Source organism: Ipomoea nil, unplaced genomic scaffold (genome assembly GCF_001879475.1).
Source record: "Ipomoea nil cultivar Tokyo-kokei standard unplaced genomic scaffold, Asagao_1.1 scaffold1421, whole genome shotgun sequence".
Taxonomy (NCBI): Eukaryota; Viridiplantae; Streptophyta; class Magnoliopsida; order Solanales; family Convolvulaceae; genus Ipomoea; species Ipomoea nil.
The window spans coordinates 7,852,139-7,870,600 of record NW_017617849.1 but is presented as its reverse complement, the minus strand read 5'-3'; the positions used below and the strand labels follow the sequence as shown (position 1 = coordinate 7,870,600).

At 38.5% G+C, this 18,462-nt stretch overlaps 1 protein-coding gene across 4 annotated transcripts in view; it reads left to right on the top strand.

The window, feature by feature from the left end:
* The window catches only part of LOC109187518 (glutamate receptor 2.8-like), a 30,485-nt gene that overhangs the window by 11,328 nt on the left and 695 nt on the right, over positions 1-18,462 (top strand). Inside the window, exons 5-10 of one of the 4 annotated variants that reach the window (XM_019337730.1) lie at positions 4,437-4,551; positions 7,463-8,079; positions 8,193-8,499; positions 8,595-8,998; positions 14,508-15,173; positions 17,380-17,455. In XM_019337730.1, coding sequence (XP_019193275.1) covers positions 4,437-4,551; positions 7,463-8,079; positions 8,193-8,499; positions 8,595-8,998; positions 14,508-15,053 — 1,989 coding nt within the window. In that variant the 3' untranslated portion in view covers positions 15,054-15,173; positions 17,380-17,455. Of the gene's footprint in view, positions 1-1,507; positions 1,776-1,857; positions 3,195-3,319; positions 3,630-3,942; positions 4,347-4,436; positions 5,665-7,462; positions 8,080-8,192; positions 8,500-8,594; positions 8,999-11,221; positions 11,558-12,201; positions 13,515-13,625; positions 13,939-14,021; positions 14,426-14,507; positions 15,174-17,379; positions 17,684-17,788; positions 18,196-18,462 lie in introns of those variants that run through there. The other 3 variants (XM_019337733.1, XM_019337732.1, XM_019337731.1) reach the window with 3 other exon arrangements.

Below are 18,462 nucleotides of genomic sequence, written 5' to 3'. Positions count from 1 at the left end.
TTTTGTTGACTGTGATTTTTGAGGATATATATGTAATTTCATGGTCCATCGTCAGTTTTTTAAGGTTTTGGTTGCATTTCCAGACCGCACTGTTACATTTGAATTCACTGCTGAAAGCAATCTACCAAATCCGGTCGCCTTTCTTCATCCTCCCTTTAGATTCAATGTAGTTGAGTTCGTACCAGAGCGAAGAAGACGACGTGTTTCCGAACTAGTGTAACGTCATCCTGGAGGCCTCCACGTGCTCCGACGATAGCTGAAAGTTCTTCTGGAGGTCGTCGATCACGGTCAACAAACGGTCAAATAGATGAAGGACCAAATCGTGTCAAAATTACAAAGTTAAGGACTTAATTGATTGAAATTGAAAATTGATGACCAATTTGTGAATTTAGCTATAATCGAGGGACCATTTTGGGTATTTACTCACCAAAAAATGTCATATTTTGGTATCTTCTTTTCCATTTTAGATCATTTTTGTCAAAAACCCATTTAATATACGCAATTACGCATGCATGCCGCATTGAAAACGAACCATTAACAAACTTAAAGATGACAACAGTCGTCTACGGCGGCGCCGTTGCTCCCAACTCCGTCGACCTCTCCTCCTCTTTCAGCAAATTCATCTCCGCTATCGCTGCGGGCCTTCTCAACCCAATGCCGCCGCTTCCCTCGGATGATAAGACCCGCGCCAGCCCGACCCGTTTCAAGTCCGATCGCCTCCCCAGAACAGCTAGCACCCGTCACAGTCGTCCAGAATCCCTATGGCTTCGTTTCTACCCAAACTCAGAAGCCTAATTCTCTTACAATCCAAGACAAGCAGGCATTATATTGTTGCAACAGCGGCTTTTGGATCTTCTGCCCGGGAAATCAGTTCAATGATTCTTCTTCCGGGAAACCAAATTACTAAAAAAGATCCAATTTTTAAAGCGGATGATTACATTGGGAATATGATTATAGTCGGGGAGACCATTTTTTTGGGGGTGAGATTTGAACAAAAGGCTGCTTCAAGTTAACAGAAGTTTCTAAAGCTCACAATCAATGAGACATTGTTCCAAAATTCTTGCTGTTATATTTCAGATCAGAGGGAATCTCCTTTGGCGGCTTGCCTCCAAATCTGTTGAATTCTCTTAGGCTGTCATGATCCAAAAACAGCATTAATTAAATCATTATTTATAAGACAGGTAAATTCTTCTCTGTATCATTACTACTTCATTTATTTATTTACACTAAATTTCTATCAACCAATTAGCTGCATGCATGCAACGAAGTGGAAATTTGTCTGGAAATTACAATTACAATACATAATATAACAGAGTTCAGAATAATGTTTAGCTATTAAAACAAAGGTTAAAAAACAAAAAGTCTCTTCGAATTTTTCCAAGTAAACTCTACAAGGATTATTTTAAGATTACGTAGAATCCTAGGAACTGATCGTATGCATGTCTTGAGCACAATATAAATAAACGTATTAGGAAGATTTAAGTTATGAAGTTCTTGGAATTTCTAAATGGAGATTCCAAGACTTTTCTGGGTTCTTTTGATGCTTGAAGTAGCTTTGATTACCTTTTTAACATCAACAGTAGGTGGCCAGAATGCTAGTGCTATAAAGGTTGATGTTGGTGTGATTCTTGATTGGGACACCATATCTGGAAAGATGAGGAATGTATGTATGTCACTATCTCTGTCTGATTTCTATGCCAATCCCAATCGCACCACCCAGATTGTCCCTCATTTCAGAGATTCCAAGTCTGATGATGTTGAAGCAGCATCTGCAGGTAATCTTTCTGATGTTTACAGTAATATTTTCGCGGTTCCTTGTTTGCATATGTTGTCATGCTTTATGTTGCAACTTTGCAGCCATAGACCTGCTGAAAAATGTACAAGTACAAGCAATCTTAGGCCCTCAGAAGTCAAAACAAGCAGATTTCATAACAGACATAGGGATGAAAGTGAAAGTTCCTATAATTTCTTCAGCCACAAGTCCTGCTATTTCTCCATCCCAAAATCCATACTTTATCAGAGCAGCATACTGCTCTTCTGCACAGGCTAAGGCAGTTGCTGCCATTGTTAAGGCCTTTGGTTGGAGGCAAGTTGTGTTTATCTATGAAAATACCAATTTTGGCAGTGGAATTCTTCCCCATTTGACTGATGCCATGATGGAAATCAGCGTTTCAGTGCCAGATCGAAGTGTTCTTTCACCTTCAGCTGATGATGATCAGATCATGGTGGAGCTATTGAAGTTAAAGACAAGGCAGACACGAGTGTTCATTGTCCATTTGCCTTGTACTTTTGCTTCTAAATTTTTTTTGAAGGTAAAAGAAGCTGGAATGATGAGCAGTGGATATGCATGGATAATCACAGATGCATTCACTAGTCTTTTGGTTTCAGTGGATCCCTCGGTTCTTGATTCTTTGCAGGGGGTTATAGGCATGAAGCCTTACGTCCCAAGTTCAGTTGAGCTAGACAGCTTTACAAGGAGATGGAAATCAAAGACTTTTCGTCAACAACATCCAGACATGGATGGAGTGGAGCTCAATGTCTTGGGGCTATGGGCATATGATAGTGTTACAGCATTAGCAACAGCACTTGAGAAAGTGGGCACTTCTAATCTGAAATCCAACAGAACAATTAGTCAGGAGAATTCAACAGATTTGGATGCAATTGGGACATCAGAATTTGGACCTTTGCTACTTAAATCAATACAAAACATCAAAATCAGAGGACTAAGTGGTGATTTTCACATAGTTGACGGAGAACTGCAACCATCTGCATTTCAGATTGTTAATGTGATAGGTAGAGAGAAAGGGATCGGATTCTGGACCGAAAAGTATGGTATTTCCAAGATCCCAAACCCAAAGTATACGACTATGTACTCTGCTAACAAAGATGATCTTGGGGCAGTCATTTGGCCAGGTGACTCTACTGCTGTTCCTAGAGGCTGGGAGATTCCTACAGGTGAAGAGAAGTTAAGGGTGGGAGTTCCTGTCAGAGGAGGGATTGAGCAATTCATAAATGTCACAATTGATAATAAGACAAACACTGTGAAGGAGGCAACTGGTTTTTGTATTGATGTCTTTGAGCAAGTAATGAAGTCTATGCCTTATTTTATACCATTTGAATATATACATTACAACATCCCTCCAGGAGAAAACCTCCCAAGCTTTAATGACCTTGTTGATGAGGTTTTTGATGGGGTAATACTGCATTCCTTGATTTTAATGCTGACAATCCTTTTTCCTTAATCTGTATCAGCTTTATCTGCTTGGTCCTGCTACGCTAATGATGCCATTCTCTCATTTCTTGATTTTTTTTTTTACAGAAACTTGATGCAGCAGTTGGTGATATTACCATTTTATCAAACCGGGCCGAGCACGTGGATTTCACATTACCATATACAGAGTCTGGGGTCACCCTAGTTGTCCCAGTCAAGCAAGATGGTTTTTCATGGATTTTCTTGAAACCTCTGGATAAAAAACTCTGGTTGATGATTGTAGCATTCTTTGTCTTGATTGGCACTGTGGTTTGGGTTTTTGAACACCAAGTAAACAAAGACTTCCAAGACTCCATCATCCTAAAGAAACTTGGGATGGTCTTTTGGTTCTCCTTCTCAAGTCCTGTTTCTCTAGACAGTAAGCACTAAAAAACATGTACTCTACTGTCTGCAGATTTCTTTTTCTTGCAATTTTAAAAACTATGTGTTGGGCGGAGGCCAATGAAGGGCCAAGTCTAGAACCCGGTGACTAGGGGATTGTTGGGTGGAGGTCTGAAGGACCAAGTCCAGCACCCTATCTCTCGAAAATGTGGCGGTATATGGAAATAAAGTTGCGCCTTCGTTACGAGCTATAGCTTTTGGCGTAGTGGTAAGTGTTTGATCCTAACAAGTGGTATCAAAGTGTCCCAGAAACCTAGCTTTTGATCCTAACACTATGTACTATGTTGCAGAGGGTAGTGTAAAAAGCAACCTATCCAGATTTATGATGATAGTATGGACGTTGATGGTGCTGGTTCTGATATCCAGCTACACGGCTAACCTAGCATCCATGTTAACAGTACAACAGTTGCAGCCTACTGTGACTGATGTTAAAGATCTGATCAAGAACGGAAAGTATGTTGGATGCCAGGATGGTTCTTTTGTTGCTGACATGTTAAAGACTGTTTTTGGAACTACAAAAGTTAGGCATTATAGCTCATTGGAAGAGTATGATGAGGCACTTACAAAAGGAAGTGAAAATGGTGGAGTTGATGCCATTATGGATGAGCTGCCCTATCTTAGGATCTTCCTTCTGAAGTATCATAGGAAGTACACTACAGTTGGTCCGACCTACCACACGGCTGGTTTTGGTTTTGTAAGTTCTCTGCGGCGTTGAGCATACTATATATAAAATAATAATTGTGCAGTCTCTCTATAAACCCGGGATTTCTTATTTTTGGTGCAGGCATTTCCCAGGGGATCTCCTCTGGTGCCTGATGTCTCGAGAGCAATATTACGCGTGACAGAGAGTGAGGCTATGATAAGAATACTGGAAAAATGGTTTGGGGTTGAAACATATCGTTCACTGCAAGATGGAAGCTTGAATGATCCTGAGAGCCTGCCACTGGACAGATTTAAAGAACTCTTCCTTATTGCTGGTGGAGCAATATTATTAGCCCTTATCATCTACTTCGTCTCCTTCATAAATGAGAACAAGGCCATCTTAGCCCCTGACATGTCAATCTGGGAAAAGCTTTGTGCATTAGCAAAAGCTTTTGTTGAAAAGAAGGAGGAGGACTCATCTAGGGAGTCCCAAAAGCCCAATGAAGAAGGCAACCAAGGTGTGGTTTCCTCCCCCGAATCAGTGCCTGAACTCCACTGTCCACCAAATCCAGAAAGTGCTAGCTTTGCAGATTCTCCAGAGCAAGGCGGTTTAACTCAGGATGCAGGATCCAATACTTCGGAACCCAGGCCTCCAGTTCATGAAGCCTGACAAGATGTTGCAGCAGAAAGATGATGCAGGAAAGTGTACTGTAATGTGAAAATGTTCATCATAAATCTATGTTATTGGGCTTATATGTAAATAATTTTGCATAGTTTTATAGTATCAAATAATATTAAGCCCAGTAACATGTTTTCGTGTAATTTGGGTTTTAATGTATTGATTGGGTGTGTCAATATTTAGAAATAAATGATATGTATCTGCAGCATTATCACCTCTTCTCATATTATTCTGCTCCTTCCTATATCAGGACAAGGGTATCTTAACTTCTGATGTTTCAATCTGGGAAAAGCTTTCTGCATTAGCAAATGCTTTTTATGAGGAAAAGGACAAATCTAGGGAGTCTCAGAAGCCGAATGAAGGCAATGTGGTTTCCTCCATGGATGAACGCCTGAGCGCCATCCACCAAGTCCAAAAGCCAGCACTGCAGATTCTCCTGTTCTCACTCAGGATGAGGGATTCACTACAACAGTACCTGGAAGTCCAGTTCATAGCAGCACTTCCATAACTGAAGAGGAGGCTGCAGAAAGATGATGCACAGAACTGTAGTTTAGATGAAAGTTGTTACTATGTATAGTTAGCTGAGCAGATAGACTAGGAATATAATATTTGTCAATGATCATTGCTCAAGCCCTAAAAATAAAGACAACATTGGAATTATTTATGGGTGTTTGTCGTACTGGTTCTGTCATCAAGCTACATGGCTACCTAAACACCTTTGTTAACTGTACGAAGGCCGTTGTAGCCTACCATCATATCAGTGATATGATGTTAAAGATGTTATCAAGACTGGAGAGTATTTTGGACACCAGCATACATTGTTCCTTTGTTGCTGTTATCTTTCAGAGGGAATCTCCTTTGGCGGCTTGCCTCCAAATCTGTTGGATTCTCCTAGGCTGTCATGATCCAAAAACGGCATTAAATCATTAATTATAAGACAGGTAAACTCTTGTCTGATCTGTGTCTTTACTTCATTTATTTATTTACACTTCATTTCATCAACCAATTAGCTGCATGCATGCTACGGAGAATACAGGGACCAAGAAACAAGTATTCTTGCACCAGGAGCTGAAGATATCACCTAACTGATTTTTTATACTCCCAAACTTGATTGGAACTTTCCAATACACAGTTCATAATAACATTCAGCTATTAAAATAAAGGGAAAAAAACAAAAAAGGGTTCTTAGAACTCAAAGCAATTTGTGGTGTGTTTCACAACAGTATTGGGTAAAAGTCTCTTAGAATTTTTTCAAGTAAACTCTACAAGAAATTATTTTATGATTATGTAGTTTCCAAGAAACTGATTATATGCAGGTCATATAGAAAGTAAACTACTTCTCATTATTGATTATCTTGCTCTTATGGTCTCAACTTTCTGGGACAAATTTTAGAAAGTTGATAGCATTTCTAAATGGAGATTCCAAGAATTTTCTGGGTTCTTTTGATGCTTGAAGTAGCTTTCATTACCTTTTTAACATCACCAGTAGGTGGCCAGAATGCTAGTGCTGTAAAGGTTGATGTTGGTGTGATTCTTGATTGGGACACCATCTCTGGAAAGATGAGGAATGCATGTGTGTCACTATCTCTGTCTGATTTCTATGCCAATCACAATCACACCACCCAGATTGTCCCTCATTTCAGAGACTCCAAGTCAGATGATGTTGAAGCAGCATCTGCAGGTAATCTTTCTGATGTTTACAGTAATATTTTCAGGGTTCCTTGTTTGCATATGTTTTCATGTTTTATGTTGCAACTTTGCAGCCATAGACCTGCTGAAAAATGTTGAAGTACAAGCAATCTTAGGCCCTCAGGAATCGACGGAAGCAGATTTCATTACAGACATAGGGATGAAAGTGAAAGTTCCTATAATTTCTTCAGCCACAAGTCCTGCTCTTTCACCAACCCAAAATCCATACTTTGTTAGAGTAGCGTACTGCTCTTGCTGGCAGGCTAAGGCAATTGCAGCAATTGTTAAGGCCTTTGGATGGAGGGAAGTGGTATTTATCTATGAAAATAGCAATTTTGGCAGTGGAATTCTTCCCCATTTGACTGATGCCATGATGGAAATCGGTGTTTCAGTACCTGATCAAAGTGTTCTTTCACCGTCAGCTGAGGATGATCAGATCATGGTGGAGCTATTGAAGTTAAAGACAAAGCAGACACGAGTGTTCATTGTCCATTTGCGTCATACTTTTGCTTCTAAATTTTTTAACAAGGTAAAAGAAGCTGGAATGATGAGCAGTGGATATGTGTGGATAATCACAGATGCATTCACTAGTCTTTTGGTTTCAATGGATCCCTCGGTTCTTGGTTCTTTGCAGGGGGTTATAGGCGTGAAGCCTTACGTCCCAAGTTCAGTTGAGCTAGATAGCTTCACCAGGAGATGGAAATCAAAGACGTTTCGTCAACAACATCCAGACATGGATGGAGTGGAGCTCAATGTTTTGGGGCTATGGGCATATGATAGTGTCACAGCATTAGCCACAGCACTTGAGAAAGTAGGCACTTCTGCTCTGAAATTCAACACAAGAATTAATAGGGAGGATTCAACAGATTTGGATGCAACTGGGACATCAGAATTTGGGCCTTTACTACTTGAATCAATACAAAACATCAAACACAGAGGACTAAGTGGTGATTTTCACCTAGTTGATGGAGAACTGCAACCATCTGCATTTCAGATTGTGAATGTGATAGGAAGAGAGAAAGGGATTGGATTCTGGACAGAAAAGTATGGGATTTCAAAGAATCCAAACCCAGATGATACAACTGTGTACTCTGCTAACAAAGGTGACCTTGGGGAAATCATGTGGCCAGGTTACTCTTCTGCTATTCCTATAGGCTGGGAGATTCCCACGGGTGAAAAGAAAATAAGGGTCGGAATTCCTTTCAAAGTAGGGTTTGAGCAATTCGTAAAAGTCACAATTGATAACCAGACAAACACTGTGAAGGAGGTAACTGGTTTTTGTATAGAGGTCTTTGAGAAAGTAATGCGGTCTAAGTCTATGCCCTATTCTATACCATTTGAATATATACCTTGCAAAGTCTCTTCAGGGGGAAACATTTCAAACTATAATGACTTGGTTGATGAGGTCTTTAAAGGGGTAATACTTCATGCCTGCCTGCATGTTTACTTTGTATCAGCCTAACTTTTCTGTTTGGTCCTGCTATGCTTATAATGCTATTCTCTCATTTCTCTCCCTTTTTTTTTTGACAGAAAATTGATGCAGTAGTTGGTGATGTTACCATTCTATCAAACCGGTCCGAGCGTGTGGATTTCACATTACCATTTACAGAGTCTGGGGTCACCCTAGTTGTCCCAGTCAAGCAAGATGGTTGTTCATGGGTTTTCTTGAAACCTCTGGAAAAAAAACTCTGGATGATGATTGCAGTGTTCTTTGTCTTGATCGGCATTGTGGTTTGGGTCTTTGAACACCCTGTAAACCCAGACTTCAAAGGTTCAACCCCAAAGCAACTTGGGATGATCTTTTGGATCCCCCTCTCAAGTCTTATTTTTCCAGACAGTAAGCACTAAACACTATGCTCCATAAGTCCATATTGTGTAACTCTCTGCAGACTTCTTATCTCTCGATTTTTACAACTATGTACTGTGTTGCAGAGAAGAGGGTAAGCAGCAAACTTTCAAGATTTGTGATGATAGTATGGATGTTGATGGTGCTGATTCTGATAGCTAGCTACACAGCTAGTTTTGCATCCTTGTTGACAGTGCAACAGTTGCAGCCTACTGTGACTGATGTTAAAGATCTGATCAAGAATGGAAAGTATATTGGATGCCAGAATAGTTCCTTTGTTGCTGGCAAGTTAAAGAACGTGTTTGGAAGCAACAAAATTAGGTATTACGCCACACCAGAACAGTATGATGAAGCACTTAGTAAAGGAAGTGAAAATGGTGGGGTTGATGCTGTTATGGATGAGCTGCCCTATCTTAGGCTCTTGCTTCGAAAGTACCGTCGGAAGTACACCACTGTTGGCCCGACCTACCATACCGCAGGTTTTGGATTTGTAAGTTATCTATGCAGTCTCGCTATCAGCTTAAACTTTTAGTTGAGAAATTAGGAGTTTTCTTATTTTTGTTGGTCCAACCTACCATACCGCGGGTTTTGGATTGGTAAGTTCAATTCTCTATGCAGTCTCGTTATAAGCTTAAACTTTTAGCTGAGAAACTGACGGTTTTCTTGTTTTCGTTTGCCTGCATTACATACCATACCACGGATTTTGAATTTGTAAGAACATCCCCTATAGAGCATTTTTGGTAGTTTTTCTCATACCATTAAACTTATGTGGAGGAGAGAGGTGAGAGGAAAGAGAATAAAATTATATTGGTTTTTTGTGGGGATTGGTACCAAAAAAAAACTTTGCATGTGGCATGTGCCCGTCAAGTGCACCTGTTGCTCCCAACTGACGCGTGCATTGGTCGCGTGCACTGGGCGCATAAATAACATAATTTTTTTTTGCTTTTCTCCTCTTTTTTTTTTTTTTTTTTTTTTTCCCTCTCTTACCTACATGGCTTTGAAAAAACTCTTCAAAAAATTCAACTATTGGAGATGCTTTAAGTTCTTTATGCAGTCTCACTTTCTGCTTAAACTTTTAGCTGAGAAACAAGGAGATTTCTTGTTTTTATTGGCGCGACCTACCATACCACAGGATTTAGATTTGTAAGTTCTCTGTTTTTAGGGGGTTTTCTTGTTTTTGCAGGCATTTCAAAAGGGGTCTCTTTTGGTGCCTGATGTGTCAAGAGCAATATTACATGTGACAGAGAGTGATGATATGATGAAAACAGTGGAAAAATGGTTTGGGGATGAAACATATCGTTCACAACTGCAAGATGTAAGCTTGAACGATCCTGAGAGCCTGCCACTGAACAGATTCAAAGAGCTGTTCATTATTGCTGCTGTATTGATATTATCTGCTCTTATCATCTTCTTCATCTCCTTCATAGATGAGAACAAGGGCATCTTAACACCTGACATGTCAATCTGGCAAAAGCTTTCTGCATTAGCAAAAGTTTTCTTTAAAGAAGAGAAGAAGGAGGAGGAGCCCCAAATCCTCCCCGGCCCGCCCGGAATTGGCAATGGCTGAAAATCATCTCCACCATTCTCCAGGGCAAGGTGTTCTTACCCGGCCAGTTCAAGAATCATCATAGTTAACAGTTCCATAACTAAAGAAGTAAAGATGTAGGAGGTAGCCATGCGGAAAAATATAATTTTCATCATTATTATTATGTTTTTGTGTAATTTGATTGGGTGTGCCATGGTGCCAATATTTAGAAATAATAAGTGGTATTTTTTTAAATGGAATGAGCAAATAGTGGTTATGGTGTGGGGTTGCTTCATGCATATTAGTCTATGATATAATTATTATACATATAACATAATATATAATATGTTAATTGTATTGTACATATAACACACACAATTTATTATATAATATATTAACTGTATATACATAATACATTAATTGTAATAAACACATAATTTTAAATGTACATAATATGTTAATTAAAAGCACTATTGCTTTGAACGAGAATTCACAATGCAATGTGGATTATGGTTCATAAAACAATTGCTAGTCTAATAGCTAGCTGGCTAGTGAGAGACTGACATGCTCATTTAACACTAATCTGAAAGAGGAGAAGAAGAAAACTGAGCATAAGAGAGATCTATAAAATATCTTTTGAGTTAAATTTTTATGTGACATTTTCTGTCAAAATAAATATTTTTTTATTATAAAAAAGGAGTATTTTTTGTTGACTTCATTTTACATTTCATTAATAAATAATGATCACTTTTCTTTGAATTTTAAACGGAATGAAAAGTCAAAGAATACAAAATGGAAATGCCAATAGAATTAATTCCTTTGAATAATATATACCAACAACTCTTCATTATGGCATTCTTTTATTTTATTTATTTATTTTTGCAAAACGATAATATATTAATTTAAATCTGAAGATAATGCGTTACATATGATGATAGACAGAGGATTCGAAAATTATTTTGAACAGTCCTACATAGAAACAGACTGTCTAGTTAAGAGATGACTGTTCTAATTCGCAAATTGCTTAGTGAACAGTAAATTACAATGTATAAACATACTCAGCAAGTTCTTAAGTTTTAATTCCTTATGCAACTATTCATTGTTATCAAGTCAATTAGCGTTGAGCTATAAGTCATATGCTTCATACCAGACTACCAGTAATGAAAAAAAGTCTCGCTGGTAATCTTAATATCTTGTGGTCTTTAACTTTCTGGAACTCACAAAGAATAAGTTACCAAGTTCATAGCTTTCTACAAATGGAGACTCCAAGACTACCCTTTGTTCTATTAATGCTTGAAATAACTTTCGCCACCATTTCCATAGCACAGGTAGGCGGCGAGAATTCAAGTGCTGTAAAGGTTGATGTTGGTGTGATTCTTGATTCGGAGCCCATATCTGGGAAGATGAGACAAGCATGCATGTCACTAGCTGTGCTCGATTTCTACGCTAATCGTAACCACACCACCCGGATTGTGCCTCACTTCAAACACTCCAAACCAGATGCTGTTGATGCGGCATCTGCGGGTAAGCTTTGTGATATGATGTTTCAGAAATCAAAAGTTTCATGATTTCTTGGGTGACAACAACCAAGTAAGTTTGGGATAAGTTGATACAGCTTTCAACTGAAAATCAACAAATCAGTGAGAACAAATTAAATATTGTTGTCTGCTTTTAGTTTAATAATAAATGTTTTAGATGAGTTTGAATTAAGAAATAAAAAGTGTTTTTAAATTTCTCTAGATAATGTTTCTTTCAATACTAGATTTACAGCTTTTTTTACTTGAAACCTTACCTAATGGTAATGGTCAATTATTGGTACTGGTAAACTCGTTTTGTGACCCTAGCTGAAAAAGAGGTAAAAGATCACAAAGAGATAAATCAGTCTAAGTTGTGTGCACTGGTAAGCTCATCTTGTGACCCTAGCTGAAAAAGAGGTAAAAGACCACAAAGAGCTAAGCCAGTCTAGGTTGTGTGCACTGGTAAGCTCATTCTGTGACCATAGCTGAAAAGAGGTAAAACACGTCTAAGTTGACCAACTCAAACCAACAAGGCTAATAGTCGATCAACTTATCTGGGTTGCCCAGTTTCATGATTTCTTGTTTGCATATGTTTTCCGAATATCCTGTTCTGCTATGTGCTAAGAGTCTGAGGATTGATTTATGATGCAGCCATAGACCTGCTGAAAAATGTTGAGGTCGAAGCTATCATAGGCCCTCAGGCGTCGACACAGGCAGATTTCATAACAAAAATGGGGGAGAAAGTGAAAGTTCCTGTAATTGCTCCTGCCACAAGTGCTGCTCTTTCACCAGACCTAAACCCATACTTCATCAGAGTAGCATACTGCTCTTGTGCACAGGCTAAGGCAATTGCAGCTATTGTTAAGGCCTTTGGTTGGAGGGAAGTTGTATTTGTCTATGAAAATAGCAATTTTGGCAGTGAAATTCTTCCCCATTTGACTGATGCCATGATGGAAATCAGTGTTTCAGTGCCAGATCAAAGTGTTCTTTCACCATCAGCTGATGATGATCAGATCATGGTGGAGCTATTGAAGTTAAAGACAAAGCAGACACGAGTGTTCATAGTACATTTGCGTCCTACTTTTGCTTCTAAATTTTTTAAGAAGGTAAAAGAAGCTGGAATGATGAGCAGTGGATATGTGTGGATAATCACGGATGCTTTCACTAGTCTTTTGGTTTCCATGGATCCCTCTGTTCTTGATTCTCTGCAGGGGGTTATAGGTGTGAAGCCTTATGTCCCAAGTTCAGTTGAGCTGAAGAACTTCACCAGGAGATGGAAATCAAAGAAGTTTCGCCAACAAAATCCAGACATGAATGGTGTAGAGCTCAATGTTTTGGGGCTATGGGCATATGATAGTGTCATAGCATTAGCAACAGCACTTGAGGAAGTAGGCACTTCTGGTTCGAAATTCAACAGAACAATTAATAGGGAGATTTCAACAGATTTGGATGCAATTGGGACATCAGAATTCGGGCCTTTGCTACTTGAATCAATACGAAACATCAAACTAAAAGGACTAAGTGGCGATTTCCACATAGTTGATGGAGAACTGCAACCATCTGCATTTCAGATTGTGAATGTGATAGGCAGAGAGAAAGGGATTGGATTCTGGACATATAAGTATGGGATTTCCAAGAATCCAAACCCAAATGATATAATTGTCTACTCTGCTAGCAAAGACAATCTTGGGTCCATCATATGGCCAGGTGACTCTATTGCTGTTCCTAGAGGCTGGGAGATTCCCACTGGTGAAGAGAAGTTAAGGGTCAGACTTCCTGCCAGAGAAGGGTTTGAGCAATTCTTAAAAGTCACAATTGATCCCCAGACAAATACTGTAAAGGCAACTGGTTTTTGTATAGATATCTTTGAACAAGTAATGAAGTCTATGCCTTATTATGTACCATTTGAATATGTACCTTTCACAATCCCTCCAGCCCAAAAGTTCTCATACCATGCTATTTTGGTAATACTGAATTTTTCTTACTAACAATCCTTTCCTTAATTTGCTTCAGCTTATCTGTTTGGTCCTGCAACAATCATAATGCCATTCTTGCATTTCTCGGCTTTTTGACAGAAGCTTGATGCTGTAGTTGGTGATGTTACCATTTTATCAAGCCGGTCCGAACATGTGGATTTCACATTTCCGTTTACAGAGTCTGGGGTCAGCGTAGTTGTCCCAGTCAAGCAAAATGACAAGAAGAATGCATGGATTTTCCTGAAACCTCTGAGAAGAGAACTCTGGGTGATGACTGGAGTGTTCTTTGTCTTCATTGGCACTGTTATTTGGGTACTTGAACACCGAGAAAACAAAGAGTTCCAAGGTCCATGCCACAAGCAAATTGGAATGATCTTATGGTTCTCCTTCTCAACTCTTGTGTTTGCACATAGTAAGTGCTAAAACTATGCAGTATATTGCTTAGAGTCAGATTGTTTTTATAGTGATTCTTAAAATCTATGTGCGATGTTTCAGGGGAGAGGATATTAAACAATTTATCAAGATTTGTGATCATAGTGTGGGTGTTTGTAGTGCTGGTTCTAACATCCAGCTACACAGCTAGCTTAACATCTATGTTAACAGTACAACAGTTGCAGCCTACTGTCACTGATGTTAAAGATCTGATCATGAATGGAGAGTATATTGGATACCAGTATGGTTCATTTGTTGCTGATATGTTACAGAACAAGTTTGGGAGCACAAAAATTAGGAATTATAGCACATTAGAAGAGTATGATGAAGCACTTTCGAAAGGAAGTAGAAATGGTGGAGTTTCTGCGATTATGGATGAGCTACCCTATCTTAGGCTCTTTCTTGCAAAGTATTGTGGGAAGTACACTATAGTTGGTCCAACCTACAAGTCTGCTGGCTTTGGATTTGTAAGTTGTGTAATCAAGAACTTTGAAAACCAGATATATTTATCCCATCAGATTACTAATCTGGGTTTTCTTATCTTTGCAGGCATTTGCGAGGGGATCTCCTTTGGTTCCTGATGTCTCAAGAGCAATATTAAGTGTGACAGAGAGTGATGCTATGATGCAAATAACGGATAAATGGTTTGGGAATGAAGCAGATTGTACAAAGAAAGATGGAACCTTGGTTGCTTCTGATAGCCTGGGCCTGGACAGTTTTACAGGTCTTTTCATCATTGCTGGTGTATCTGCATCATCAGCTCTTCTCATATTCTTCTGCTCCTTCATAAATCAGAACAAGGGTATATTAAAATCTGACATTTCAATCTTGCAAAAGCTTTCTGCATTAGCGAAAGCTTTCCATGAAGAAAAGGACTCGTCTAGGGAGTACCAAAAGCCGAATGAAGGCAATGAACATTTTGTTTCCTCCCCGGAGGCAATATCTGAACTTTATCCACGAAGTCCTGAAACCAGCATTACAAATTCTCCAGGGCAAGGCGTTTTCATTCAGGATGAGGGATTTGCTCTGACAGAACTGGGAAGTCCAGTTCAGGACAGCATCTCCACAACTAAAGCGGTAGCTGCAGAAAGATGATGCTCGAAGCTGTACTTTTGAAGAAAATTCTTTTATGGTTAGATGAAGAAAGAGACAAGGGAGAGGTTAACAAGGAATATCTGTCACTGTCAGTGATCATTGCTCTAGAGAACAAGAAAGGTATTAAGGTGCTGCACTGTAAGTACCATTTCTTATCCAATGGCTTCACCAACTGTTATTGTGTATGGAATCATCTGTATACATATATGCTTGATGATGACATACTTAGCTTTGGAATATAAAGAAAAGAGCAATCGAAGAAAAAAAAAGTATCCAATACATGTATGGTTTTCGATCAGCATATAAATCATAACTCAACTCTCTCCTCCTGCATCTGCTGAAAAGAGATTCCTTTATTTTGTAAGTACCCACAAACCTTTTCTTGTCATTGTTGGTTCTTTCAACTATCTGGCACCTTGAGTTTCTATCTGGGAAGTCATACAATATTATCCTAATAGTTAAAGACTTAAAGATATGATCAACAAAATCATATGTTGATGGTTGCAGTTCTCCATCAGCTATGTGAACATAACCCTTTAGTTCCCTGAGTTTGATGTTTCATATTGATTCAAGTAGCAAATGCCCCCTCTTTTGACTTTTTGAGGTCCCAGTTGCATCCAAATCCTGTTGGATCCTCCAAGGATATTGTGATCCAAGAAAAAGAACTAGGAAACTTTTTTCTTTGATTCCCATGGCTTCTATACCTATGAATTTTCCCATGACTTTTATATCTATGACTCCCAAGTTTTGTTTTGTTTTGTTTTTTTTTCTTTTTGTCATTTTCTGTGTATGACTGACTTAGTTTTTTTGGGTCATGTTTTCTCCCTCCAACCACTAGTAAACTCCTCAAAACTTGGGAGTCATATGTATAAAAGTCATTGGAAAAATTTCAAAGAAAAACAAGGGAATAGTCTGTTTTTTGGAATGTGTTAGTCCCACATTGAAAATACAAGAAGTAATGAATTAAAGTCTCTTTAAATTGGTTCAAGTAAATTAAATGATATGACCCAAGTAGATCATGAAACAAATAAAATTATCAATGTTCGGTATGGAGTGAATTACCCGGCCTGCTAGTTGCACGAAATTTCCTTTCTTCAAGAATTCAACATCAATCTTCAATGTCCAGCTAGGCCTCCTAATGACCAAACCCAAGTAGATTTGGATCCAATTGGGACCTCAAAAGTTAAAAAAAAAAAAAAGAAAAAAAAAAAAGGGGCATTTGCTACTTGAATCAATATGAAACATCAAACTAAGAGAACTAAGGGGCGATGTTCACATATATAGTTGATGGAGTCTTTAACTAGTATGATAATATTGTATGACTTCCCAGATAGAAACTCAAGGTGCCAGAATTGTTGAAAGAACCAATAATGACAAGAAACTGCAGTTTGGGGGTATTTACAAAATAAAGGAATCTCTTTTCAGCAGATGCAGAAGGAGAGAGTTGAGTCATGAGTTTTATAGTATCTAATAATAGTAAGCCCAAAAATATGTGGTTGTGCCCGAAAGGGGTGGAGCAATTCTTGTACTTAATGATCACGAGTTCGATTATTGCCAACACCCTTTTGGTCGACTCCTTTGTTGCACAGGGTCTTGAGTTTCCCTCATTCCACAAAACTTCAATGATTTTTACAACATTTCAGATATTCTAGAGGGAATTTAATTAGTTCAAATGAAAAAAAAGAAAAGGAAATGTCAATAGAAGTAATTACTCTGAATAATATGTATAGCACCAACAACTGGTATTCACAAGTTTTCAAATACTTCTACAAGATGTAATGAATAAAAGTCTCTTTAAATTGGTCCAAGTAACTCTGAAAGACTTGCTGCTAATCTTAATATATAGTAGCTAGTCTTAACTTTCTGGAACTCACACTCTTTTGCAAATGCAGACTCTAACCTTTGTTCTATTAATGGTTGGAACAACTTTCATAGCCACTTCCATAGTAGCAGTAGGTGGGGAGATTCCCAGTGATGGAAAGAAGTTGAGGGTTGGAGTTCCTCTCAAAAGAGGGTTTGAGCAATTCGTGAAAGTCACAGTTGATAGCCAGACAAACACTGTGAAGGAGCCGCCAACTGGTTTTTGTATAGAGGTCTTTGAGCAAGTAATGAAGTCTATGTCTCCTTCTATACCATTTGAATATATAAATGGAAACACTTCAAACTATAATGACTTGGTTGAAGAGGTTTTTAAAGGGGTAATATATACTTCAATTCCTGCCTGCATGCATGTTTAATTTGATTGTATCAGATCAGATCAGACCAGCCTTTTCTGTTTGGTCTTGCTATATATGCTTATAATGCCATTCTCGATCTTTTTTGACAGAATCTCAATGCTGTAGTCGGTGATATTACCATTTTATCAAACCAGTCAGAGCACGTGGATTTCACATTACCATTTACAGAGTCTCTGGTCACCCTAGTTGTCCCAGTCAAGCAAGACGGTGCATGGATTTTCATGAAGCCTCTGGAAAAAGAATTGTGGATGATGATTGCAGTGTTCATTTTGTTAATTGTCACTGTGATTTGGGTTTTTGAACACCGCGAAAACCCACAGTTCCAAGGTTCAATCCAAAGGCAACTTGGGATGATCTTTTGGTTCTCCATTTCATGTCCTATTTCGCCAGACAGTAAGCACTGCATGCACTAATTAAGTTAAAAATTAAACTATGCACATACTGTCTGCAGATTTCCTTTAATTTCTTGCATGTGATATTTAAAAATATATGTTGCAGAAGAGAGGGTAAAAAGCAGCCTATCAAGATTTGTGATTATAGTATGGATGTTGATGGTACTGGTTCTGATATCTAGCTACACGGCTAGTTTATCATCCATGTTAACCGTACATCAGTTGCAGCCTATTGTCACTGATGTTAATGATCTGATCAAGAATGAAAAGTATGTTGGGTGCCAGGAAGGTTCCTTTGTTGCTGGTAAGTTAATTGACATTGGGTTTGTGAGCACAAGAATTAGGTATTATAGCACAGTAGAAGCCTATGATGAAGCACTTAGAAAAGGAAGTGAAAATGGTGGAGTTGATGCTATTATGGATGAGCTACCCTATCTTAGGTTATTGCTTGGAAAGTATGGTCGAAAGTACACTACTGTTGGTCCGACCTACCAAACCGGTGGTTTTGGATTTGTAAGTTCTCTGAGTTCCCTGTTTGATAAATATTAGCCTATCAGTCAATTTTGGCTTATTTTGGTTAAAAAATCAACTCCAAAATGTTAAAATTCAAAAAACCGCTCAAAGCAGCTTTTTTAATTAGCTTTTTGAGAAAAGAAAGTATACCAAACAGCTATTAGCTAACAGCTAATTTACTAAACACATTTTTACAATCAACTAATATTATCAACTAGTTATACCCTCTAATTAACTCAATCAGTTAACGGTTAACAACCATTTATC